The sequence below is a fragment of the Mustela nivalis genome (genome assembly GCF_964662115.1).
Source record: "Mustela nivalis genome assembly, chromosome: 6".
Classification (NCBI taxonomy): Eukaryota; Metazoa; Chordata; class Mammalia; order Carnivora; family Mustelidae; genus Mustela; species Mustela nivalis.
The window spans coordinates 91,190,292-91,201,565 of NC_139025.1; the positions used below are offsets into that span (position 1 = coordinate 91,190,292).

Genomic DNA, 11,274 nt, shown 5'->3' on the forward strand with positions numbered 1-11,274 from the left:
CAAAGGATTTACGGCAGCTTAGAAAGACAGACAAAAGTGAAAAATGTAAGACAAAGAAAAAGTGAAAAGTCAAACTGGGTACATAAAATGGATCATAATGATTTGTAATGATGTTAACAAATGGGCCACATGTGTGGTTTTCTAAGATTTTTCTCAGCCCCTGCCGGAAGAAAAACCTGGTGAGTCACTAGATTCAGGATCTATAAGATCACAACAAGCCAGGTACTTAACAGAACTGCTGCTGTTCTTGGGATCAGAGCCAGCAAGGAAATTTTTCTTAGAGGTTCATAAAGGAGACCAGGTCCTCTGATGAACCCTGGTGACCACAGGTTTGCAATAGAGGCTGTAGTATTGTCATTTGCGACAGAGGTGGTATACTTCTCACACAGCCCCTCGGTATAGGCTGGTGACATCACATCAAAGAGCAGTTTCACATCTGCTGCAGCTGCCAGTCAGTCCTTCCTGCATCTTCTAGAAAGTTCCATCTGGACCATGCCCCCTATAGAGTCTCAAGTTTGCACATGGCTCCTACTATGTGCTCAATAAATGTTAGTGATTGGTACTCTGACTACTGTTATCATGGGTGTCGTGTGTGTGCCCGACCTTTCCTGGGGTGGAGATGGATTCCATAGTATGCAGGGGCATGAAAGACCTGGTGTCTCTGAGCTTGCAGATCTCACCCACACAGTCTCTCTGGCACTTGTGTGAGCACGAATGGCGCTCAGGCTCAGGTTGGGCAACTCCACATCCGGGCTCTCCAGTCAAGGCAGGCTTGCCCCAGGAGACACCTGAAAAACTGAAACCCCATTAAGTAGAGTTATTGTCAGCATGGGGAGCAAGCCAACTCTGAGCTAAGACAAACACCTACCAAGCAGAAACCTGTGAGCATCAGCATTTCATTCTTGGAGGGCAAAGTCCTTTTAAGGAATTAAAAAAGCCTCTTAGAAATCCTTTCACGAGTTCCTGGACTTAAGTCGGGGATAGAAGAGAGTAGAAGTGTGACTTATAGATGGTTAGGTCTATGGGATCCAGAAAAACTTCTTCTGCCTCCTGTTTCCCCTGCCCCCTTTCTTTGTCCTCCTTTTCAAAATCTCATTAAATGGTTCATCACTGTGGGTCCTGTCATATCAGAAGGCAGTCATGGCCAGAATCCTCCAGGAGCTGAATCCATTTGGAATTGAAATACCCGCCCCCAGAGCTAATCTCTGGGGCAGTTGCATGTCAAACAGGGTGGGGGGGGGAGCATGTGGCAGAGAAAGGCGTGTGTTGGTATTGAATTCTGAGCACCAGGATGTGTGGGCACACCCCTCCCCCCCACCTGCATCCCTCACAGTCACGTCACTTTCTTCTTTTAATGAAAACTGAAACCCAGCTCCAGCCAGAGGGCAGTGGGAGTGAACAAATGTGCCGGGGAAAGAAAATAGAAATGTTTCAGAAGGCCGGCTCCCCCACCCCTGATCTGGTCTAGAAAGAGCCTCTCCCGCCCTCCCAGACCGAGGAATGTAGGAGAGGCCACCGAGGAGATGGAGAGGGCTCATGGGGAGGAATTAAGTGTGGCTCAGGCTGTTTCTGGCTTCTCTGTAAATACTGTGACACCTCCAATGGAGGAACAGCTGAGATAAGTGACTGCTAATCCCCCCAGTGCCGGGAGGAGGCTGGCCGCTCCCTTCCAGATCCCAGCAGATGGTGGACGAAACAGGCTTCCCTCGAGGCAAGGGCAGCGGGAACTGTCCCACCTTCTGTTCCTTCAGCTTGCCCTGCACGTCTCCCTCATGGCCTGTCCCTGCCCAGAAGGGCCTCAAGGGCCCTCAAGAGCCATGGGGACATACCCCGGCTTTGCCATCCCACCAGGATGCTCAAGGTCAGCCAACCTGGCCCCTGGCCAGGACTGGCAGCTTGGGCAGCATTCAGCAGAGCTCCGTGGGCAGGAGCAGAAACAGTCAGGCAGGGCTGCCAAGTTTCTTCCCCCGTGAATCACCTGGGGAAGAGGGGTGGTGACTTACTTTAAATGCAGATTCTGTCTTCCAAGGTGGAACCTGGGAAGTTGAATTTCTATTAGGCAGCCTGGTCATCTGGTGGCAAGTGACTCTAGCATTCTGCTCTAAGGAGCAGCAGTCCGAGGAGACTGGAAAGCATTTTGGGTGGTGGTCAGAACAGAGGCCTGGATTTGACTCCTCCCTCTTCCCTTTGCTCATCTCTGTGACCTCTGGCGAAAGAGGCCCACTGGTTCCCTGCCTCAGAGGATACAGACCAGTCTTTTTCCAAGTGCGGGATGCAGCCTCTCCTGGCTTTTGAAGTGACTTTTTTCAAAAATTGCATCAAAAAATACAATTGGGAGATGGGTTGCACACTAATGTGAATGTACCTAAGACTGAACTGCACAATTTTAAATGGATAAGAGGATAAGTTTTAAGTTCTTTAATTTTTTTTTTTTAAATTAAACAAAAAGGACTATCTAGACTACACCACAGAGGATAAGTCATTTTTACATACTTAAGTCAACGTGACAGAAGCCAATCTTAATTTTCAAATTAAATGGATCCCTTAACGACTGTATCAAATGAAAATAGTCATTGCCTCTTACTTTCCCAACAACTTGTATTTTAAAAATATATAAAATAGGGTTCGGAGTTTAAAAAGGTAGAATTTGGGCAGGAGTACAAATGACAAATATTGAACTATCATATGGCCTTAAGGGGAAAATGTGTTCTTTCTTACCATAAGTGGAATGCACATGAAAATACATTTGGTTTCAGGTGGGAAAGAAAGAAAACTGTTCTAAAAATATTTTAAGGGATGAGATTGTCTTATAAAACTGGTCTCTGTGCTCTACCGACCTGTCCATCTCCACCAGGGCAGACTGATTCCAAGGTGGGTGGACTGGAATTTGCCTCCTGAACCCTGGAAACATCTGCTGAGGATCCAGGTCAATAGTTTCGGTGTTCAGTGACCAGCCGGGTATTCCAAGGAGCTCCCTTTGCGCAAATGGCAGTGAACGTGGCAATCTACCCCCTGCCAGTCCCAGGTCGGAACTTTTTTCCATGCAAATGTTCATGAATTTCAGTCCTACTCTACTTTAACGACGACAAAATGATATTCTTCAAGAAGGGTTTCTCTGATCCCTCTTTTCATGACTGTCCCCGTGATTCTCTCCTTTTTCATCTCAGCATGCCCCCTAAGTGGCCCTGACTTTCCTGTAATTGCCCGGCTCAGCTTTATTTATCACTGTATTCCTGTGACTAGCTTAGCTCTTGTCCCATAAATATTTGCTGAGTCAATAAATGAATGAAATTGACCTAGTTCTTCAAAAGAGTAAGCTACCACTGCTTCCAAGAGTATCTGAGTTGCTGAATTGTAATAGTGACAATTTGTTTTTTATCTTCCGTGTGGATGCTATTGCTTGCTCCTAATTATTTTGGTAAGTAATGACCCCTGCCAGAAAAGAGTTATTGTTATTGTGTCCTTTTTTGGAGGTGAATATTGAGGCTCAGAGAAGGGAAGTGACTTGCCCAAAACCAAATGCACTGTAAGTGATAGAAGCAGGACTTGAACTCAGGGCTGTCTGGCTGTACCCTGGTCCCATTTCTCCTTTTTCTTGGCTCTTCCGCATCCACATGAGCTGAGGCAGCTCTGCTCTTTGCATCCTGTCAATGGGCATTTTCTTTCTAAAAGGCCTTCTGGGTGGCAGGGCATGACCCCCATCAAACCCCTCTCCTGGCTCCATCGCCCGGCTATCCCCACAGTTTCTTCTCCAGACCAACCCAAACATGGTTGCGGAGCTCAGCGGGGAGGGCCCAACATTCCCCAGTCTGGGCGAGTATCTAATCAGTAGACCTCCTCAGCATATCAATCCAAGACCACTCTAGAGATGAATGCCTGTGCCCAGTTTTCTATTTTTAACTGGTGTGAGCGGGAGGGAAAACACAAGCATTAAAAATCAAAGTGCCAGTTAAGAACAGAGAACACGGGGCACCCTAGAGCAAACCAGTGATCTGTGTCCTTAAGTCTCTCTGTTCCTTTCCCCTCTCCCCAGTTCATGTCATCTTTCTGCCCCCTTCTCCGAAGTCCCAAGATCCTTCTAGATCTGTTTCCACGAAGGAGCTCGTATCATTTATGCCCCTGCTTCTCACACTCTAATGTATAGTTGAATCAGCTGGGCATCTCGCCAATTCCCATTCCGTAGTTCAGGACGTAGGGGTGGGGCGGCCAGACTCTGTTTTCCTAACTCTGCCGTCCTGGTCCTGTGATGCGTTCATTGGGTTGAAGCTGCTGTTATCTTCTTGACCAGAATATTGCTCTTTCCGTCTTGTCTCCACTTGGAAAAAAGGCCTCTGTCCCCCAGTTTACAGATGTTCATCTATTCACCAGCAAGTGCACAAGCTGCTTTTGGCATTTGGTCCTTCATTCACTTTGGCAGCAGGGGGACATCCTTTCCTGGCTTGGAGACAGGAGTCTGAGTTTGAGCAAAGCCTTGGCAGCAGGAGGAAAGCTACCTGATATCCATGCTGGGGTTAAACCTGGCCCCCTCTCCAGCAAGACTTGGCCAGGTTCTCACTCCAATTCTTCTTAGCCTCTTCCTTAGCCAGACCCTAAGCCACCCATGAGTTGGGGATCAAGGTGGCCTTGGTTAATCTCTGTTTTCTGACCCAGAGGAGCACGGCCCCAGCAGCCCGAGTAAAGTCATCCAAGCTGGTGAGGACTAGACCAGAAGGGTGACCTGTCCCAGGAGCCCCCTTTTCTGTCCACCCCCACAAATGTACTGCTGTGGTGCCCTTGGGGTCCAGGGGGGCTTCCAGGACTCTATTCATCCAGCTCTCCGTCCTGGAAGATGAGAAGCTGCTATAGCTCCCCTGCCGCCCTGGTCCAGCTGTCAGGACCCCTCAGCAGAGGGCAGAGGGCCAAGCCTTTTGGCTTGTATGTGGCTTATTGTCTTAGGGCTGGCGGGACTGTGAGGAGCAAACCCACAGCACACCCAGGGTGCACCTCCATCCAAGAAGGGGGAGGAGGTGAGCTGGCGTCACTGAGTCTTCCCCTGCCCCCTACCCTTCACCGCCTGCCCCTCCCTAGCTCCCTATTTGGCCATCCCCCTGGTTGCCCCCTCCCCTTCCTTACATGGTCTGGGAGCCCCCTGGCTGATCCTCTCCCTTGCCCTTGGCTCCATGAATGGCCTCGGCGCTCCTCAGTGGTGCGAAGGCGACCAAATAAGGCAAGGTGGCCGACCAGGCCCCCCACCCCTGCCCCCGACTGCTGCAACTGACCCCGTCCGTCAGCGCACTATAAAGCGGCGCGCCCAGCGCCGGGCATCCAGCGCCTGCTGCCCGAGCCGAGCCGAGCCCGACCCGCGGACGGTGAGTCAGCGCCCGCCCGCCCGCCCCGCCCGGCGCCGCACCCGGCCACAGCCCGCCCCGAGCCGAGCCCGTAGCCCCGAGCCGGCCGCGCCGCCACGTCTTTGAAAAAGAGACCACGCTTCTCCATGGGGTTCTAACTTGTTTGGTACCGGACGGTCACAGGAGAGGAGCGCGCAGATCGCGAGCTCTACGGCCTCCCGCCCCGGGCATTTGGGGTCCCTGCTCTCATGCGCGTTTCCCTCCAGCTGGGGCTGGGGCATGGGGGTGTGGTTGAGGCCCAGGTGGGCTCTCAGTTTGAGGAAAGGCAAAGCCGTGAAGGGCTGAGGAGGACCTCCTTACACCCCGGGGCAGAGGGTGACTCCTGGCCAGGCAACTTGGGTGAGTCCCTCTCCCCTTCACCACGCACGTTGGCCTCGGTCTCCGCAGCTTCTTCCCACCCTGCTACTTCTGCCCCGAGGGGAAGGGAGACCGCAGGCGTTCCCTTCCCTGCTCTGTCCCCTCCCCGGGGCGCGAGAAGGCCAGCGCCACCGCGGGCACTGAGCGCAGGCTGCCCTGCTGTCCACCTGTAGACCCCGCTGAAGCTGTGCCAGGATGTGCGACGACGAGGAGACCACTGCTCTGGTGTGCGACAACGGCTCTGGGCTAGTGAAGGCCGGCTTCGCGGGGGATGACGCGCCCCGGGCTGTCTTTCCGTCCATCGTGGGCCGCCCGCGCCACCAGGTAAACTTCCCGCCTGTCCCGGGCCCCACTCCTGCCTGCCATCTAGTAAATGTCCAGTCCAGCCATCTAGTAAATGTCTCACCTGGCCATCCCGTTCCATGAACTGCTCAGGTCAAACTCGGGAAGGATGGATTAGCCTGAAATCCAAGCCCAGACAAGCAATTGTCACACCACCAGCAGCATACTACCAACCACGTACACACGTCCCCCTTCTACTTCTCAGGGTCACAGCCCTCCAGAGGTCCCACCCCTGTGTGGAAAAGCAAGCAGCTTCCCTCCTCCACTCCTGCCCCACATTTTTATTACTGTGTCTTCTCTGACCCTTACAGGCTTCAGTTTCTAACCTGGCCTCCCTTGTCAGTCCTGCTCAAGACTTGTAACACTGTAACTCCTCTCAACCAACCAGGGCCCAACCCACATTCCTCCCTCGTGTTCACAGCCAGCTTGCTGGGCTCCCGAAGGACTTAAATCTCTCTGCTTCCTGGCTGTTGCATTTTTAGAAGCCAGCCGTGACAGAAGCAGCAAGTGCCATGGTGATAGTGACATACCACCCTGTTTATTAAAAGAAATGCCAATGCTCTCTGACTCCGCCGGACAGGCTGCCAGGGAGGAAAGCTGTGTGTGTCGTGCTGGTGGCCGATGGGCTCCCTTGGACAGTGCTGGGCCATCTGGATTTCCGGGGCAGAGGGATAATGGCATAGCAGCCCATCTTTTTATGTTCACTTGATGAATGTCAAAATCTTTTCTTAGGAGAAATACAATGTGTCATTAATTCAGTCATTCCACAGTGTAGTCATTTATATTCCGGTTGACATGGGGGATGAATTTCATAATTTAATGAAGGCATTATGGTATTTTTAAAATGAGGTGAGGCTGTACTTCTTTGGCGAAATAGCTTCATTCCCCACTCCCCAGTTAGAGATTAAAGGACAGAATTGTACCTGGGGAGTGTGTGGGGGGAGACGGAAGGTACTAGATTGATTTTAAGTATTTTTAAACTGGATAAGATTCTATTTCTTTATTACTTCTGATATCTATAAGATGTTCCTTGACTTGGGCAGTTAGGTGTACATTTCTAAGGCATTCGTTACATTCCTAAAATAGTGGAAGCTTGATTTCCCCGTCTTTTTCTTCTTATAGGGCGTCATGGTGGGTATGGGTCAGAAGGACTCCTACGTAGGAGATGAGGCCCAGAGCAAGCGAGGTATCCTGACTCTGAAGTACCCCATCGAGCACGGCATCATCACCAACTGGGATGACATGGAGAAGATCTGGCACCACACCTTCTACAACGAGCTCCGCGTGGCCCCTGAGGAGCACCCCACTCTGCTCACGGAGGCCCCGCTGAACCCTAAGGCCAACCGCGAGAAGATGACCCAGATCATGTTTGAGACCTTCAATGTCCCTGCCATGTATGTGGCCATCCAGGCAGTGCTGTCCCTGTACGCTTCTGGCCGTACCACAGGTATGACTGGGCTGTGGGGACAGTCACTGACTCACCACATTCCTAAGTCACTGACCTGGCTATGACTCAGGGAAAGGTGTCCCTGAGAAGAGAGGGAGGTAACAATAGCTTCAGATCACATGCATTTCTACAAGTTGAAAGCACATGGGAGTTAGAGCCTTACCTCTCCTAAAGTATGTGTGACCACATATTAAGTCTCTACATGATGTATGAACTTGCAGTGTAACCATCACTGGCAGGTGTTCCATACTAACACTACCCCTGGGCACCTGTCCACAAGGAGAACCGACATTCCCTACGGCGTCCGAGTCAAAAAAGAATGTGGGAGGCAAGAAGAACACGCCCGGATGCTCCCGTAATGTGCTAATGGCTGATGAAAGGGATGGTCATTTGCAAGTGTCCTGGGGAAATTTTTCTACTATAATATTTAAAAGGGTGAGCTGTTGCTGGCTTCCGATTGAGCCTTCGTTATGCTCATTTTTATTCTTTGTGTGTAAGGAATCTAATTTGATCTGGATCCATGCCCAGTGCGAGTATCTTTTAGCCAAGATTGGAAGTGGGCTTTGACACCACTAAAGCAGTGGTGTTTTCGGGGATTTACTTGGCTCCTGTCTGTTTCTTCTGACAGGCATCGTCCTGGATTCTGGAGATGGTGTAACTCACAACGTTCCCATCTATGAGGGCTACGCTCTGCCCCATGCCATCATGCGTCTGGATCTGGCTGGCCGGGATCTCACGGACTACCTCATGAAGATCCTCACTGAGCGTGGCTACTCTTTTGTCACTACCGGTGCGTGCACACGTGTGTGTGTGTGTGTGTGTGTGATCGGCCGCGGCATCGTGTCTGCTTTTTCCCTCCACCAGAGAATCCACCTACGCCCCCACAGTTGACTTCATTCTTCAAAGCTTGACTATGCTACCCTTTATTTCTGCAGCTGAACGTGAAATTGTCCGTGACATTAAAGAGAAGCTGTGCTATGTTGCCCTGGATTTTGAGAATGAAATGGCCACAGCTGCCTCCTCCTCCTCTCTGGAGAAGAGCTATGAGCTGCCCGATGGCCAAGTCATCACTATTGGCAACGAGCGCTTTCGCTGCCCCGAGACACTATTCCAGCCCTCCTTCATCGGTGAGTGGTAATCTGGGGCAGGGGCAGAGCTCTTCCCTGGACATCTAGGGGTCCCCCGGAGTAAAATCAATTCTCGTCAAGAAGGATTAAGGGTCTCTTGTGTTGAAAGAAGTCAGAGTTTCGAGTCCCGCCCCACTCAGCCTCAGACCCTGATGGCTCATAAAAGGGATGGCCATCCTGTTCTGTTGTAGTGATATGACAAAGGATGACACACTGACTTCATGTCAAAATAAAGAATGAGACAGAATAGTAATTGACTGATCTGTATCTGCAGGAAAGGAATGATTCCTCAGAAGTGCTGACTTACTGCAGTTAGTCCATTACCCAGTAGCTGGACTTCCTCTGAAGTCACTCATCATTAAACACAACCATACTCAGACTCTTGGTAATAACTGGACCCTAGTATTTTACCGACCATCTTGCCTCAGGAATGACTTCTAAGAGGAAGCTTGACCGGATCTGATTTTAGCCCATAAATAAAAATTGCATTAATCTAACTCTAATCTGTGCCTCACCCTTTCCAACATATCTCCGTACATCTGATGCATGTGTTCAAGTGTTCACGCCAAACAGGTGCTGAACGCAGTGGTTTGCGTCTTCATAGTCTGCTGGGGATGAACTGTCAGCAGTGTTAGAGACACCTGTTCTGCACACACCTTGCACTATATCTTAAAGAAGAACATATGTTTCAGAGACAAATGGGCGACAGTGTATGAACACAAAGGAATCCTGTTTTCTTCCCTCCGCCCCTGGGCCCCTGGCCCGAGTGCACTGTGATTTCTTTCTTTCTTTTTTTTTTTTTTTAACTGATTTCTAGGTATGGAATCTGCTGGCATCCATGAAACCACTTATAATAGCATCATGAAGTGTGACATTGATATCCGCAAGGACCTGTATGCCAACAATGTCCTCTCTGGAGGTACCACCATGTACCCTGGTATTGCCGATCGCATGCAAAAGGAAATTACTGCCTTGGCTCCCAGCACCATGAAGATCAAGGTGAAGAGTGATCTTTGCCTGTGGGTGGGAGAGGCAAAGCGGGGTCTCTGGACTGCGTGCGGAACTCGCACTGTGCTTCCCGTCTCCTCTACACTTTACTTCTTAGCTTCTCTAGCACTTTTCCCAAGAGAAGAGACTTGAAAAACATTTTCAAGCAGTGGATAATAATAGATCTTGGAAGAAAAAAAATACCCTAAATCTCTGAACACATTTTAAAAGTCTCCAACTTTTGGGCTAGCCTCCATCACGCATTTAGCTTGTTGCCGCAGTATACTCTACTTCAGAGAAGTGGGGCAATTCTGTTTTGTAGAGTCTTTGATAATGGACAGAATGAGACAGGAGAAAATGCATAAAACTTGATTCCGCCGTATTAATTTTTGGTAGGAAATATCTCACGTTACAGTGAGTTCCGATCTCACGTTTTCTTCTGTGACTCTCTCTAACATGTTGCTTGATTCATTGCTGCGAGTGTCAGAGTTCACCCGAAGCTTTTGTTTTCCTTCCGCAGATTATTGCTCCCCCCGAGCGTAAGTACTCTGTCTGGATCGGGGGCTCCATCCTGGCCTCCCTGTCCACCTTCCAGCAGATGTGGATCAGCAAGCAAGAGTACGATGAGGCAGGCCCCTCCATTGTCCATCGCAAATGCTTCTAAGGTGCCTTTTCTCGTGGTCTACATTCAGGATGACAGTACTACGCTTCTTGGAGTCTTCCGAGCCACCCTCCCTTATCTCTCATCAATCATTGTACAGTTTGTTTACACATGTGCAATTTATTTGTGCTTCTAATATTTATTGCTTTATATAAATAAACCAGACCAGGACTTGCAACGTACAAAAGCCTCTCCTTTCTTTTTCTGGGAGGCATGGGGTGGGGCCAGTGTAGGCTTACTTCAGTCTGTGAATTCCTATTCTGGTGGCTTTGCCCCCAGGAGCACTGTAACATCAGTACCACAAAGCGCGTCAGGTGAATTGGTGTGACATTTAGCCGGGAGATACCATACTAAATATCAATTTTACACTTTGGGATGGAATCGTGAATATATGTCACATCTGAAAAGTAGATTAGCTTTAACTCTGCATCGGTGAGACACACGAAATCGGATTTCACGATTCTTTGGGATTAGTCGCTGTGAATGACAGTGAAAGTTGTTGCAGTATATGTTTCAGTTGTTTCGTCGCTTTGTAGAAACTTTGTAGAAACGTACATATTAGTAATGAGAAGGTCAAAGATTATTTTAAATAAGTTAGTTTCAATTTTCAATTCTAGACTCCTCACTTGTCGTCCTGAGGGCTATGCGTTTCCATGGTGAAACATGGGAGCCAGCTGACCCTTAGGTCCAGCCATGTCCCATTCCGAATGTTCCCAAAATAGATCAAGACCACTGTGCATGTTCAGAATAACTGTGAGGAAACAGGCGCCAGATATTTTTGCTTCATCAGTAACTAACTTGTGCGACAGAGGTCTTTGGGCTGTTCATATCTTTGAAATCTTGGGCTGTGGGGTTGAGTGCAGTGAAGGCTGTGAAATCTGCCGAGAGGTGAAGGGGAGTGGGAAGCCACAATATTCCCTTTATTTCATGCTGGACTCTCTGCAAAGTATGCTGAGGCGGGGGCTG

At 49.7% G+C, this 11,274-nt stretch overlaps 1 protein-coding gene across 1 annotated transcript; it reads left to right on the forward strand.

The window, feature by feature from the left end:
- The first annotated feature begins 5,238 nt into the window (after positions 1-5,238).
- On the forward strand, positions 5,239-10,495 carry ACTC1 (actin alpha cardiac muscle 1). The gene is made up of 7 exons (XM_082735660.1): positions 5,239-5,348; positions 5,918-6,068; positions 7,209-7,533; positions 8,162-8,323; positions 8,469-8,660; positions 9,478-9,659; positions 10,168-10,495. The coding sequence occupies exons 2-7, from the start codon at positions 5,940-5,942 to the stop codon at positions 10,309-10,311; spliced, it is 1,134 nt and encodes a 377-aa protein (XP_082591786.1). The 5' UTR covers positions 5,239-5,348; positions 5,918-5,939; the 3' UTR covers positions 10,312-10,495.
- The last annotated feature ends 779 nt before the right edge of the window (positions 10,496-11,274 follow it).

What these genes read in the sequence shown, in the direction of transcription:
- ACTC1 (XM_082735660.1), top strand. Translation starts at nt 5,940, where the DNA reads ATGTGCGACGACGAGGAGACCACTGCTCTGGTGTGCGACAACGGCTCT. An exon ending in CGCTTCTGGCCGTACCACAG is followed by an intron (nt 7,534 to 8,161) that starts GTATGACTGGGC and finishes TTCTTCTGACAG; the next exon opens with GCATCGTCCTGGATTCTGGA. An exon ending in ATTCCAGCCCTCCTTCATCG is followed by an intron (nt 8,661 to 9,477) that starts GTGAGTGGTAAT and finishes ACTGATTTCTAG; the next exon opens with GTATGGAATCTGCTGGCATC.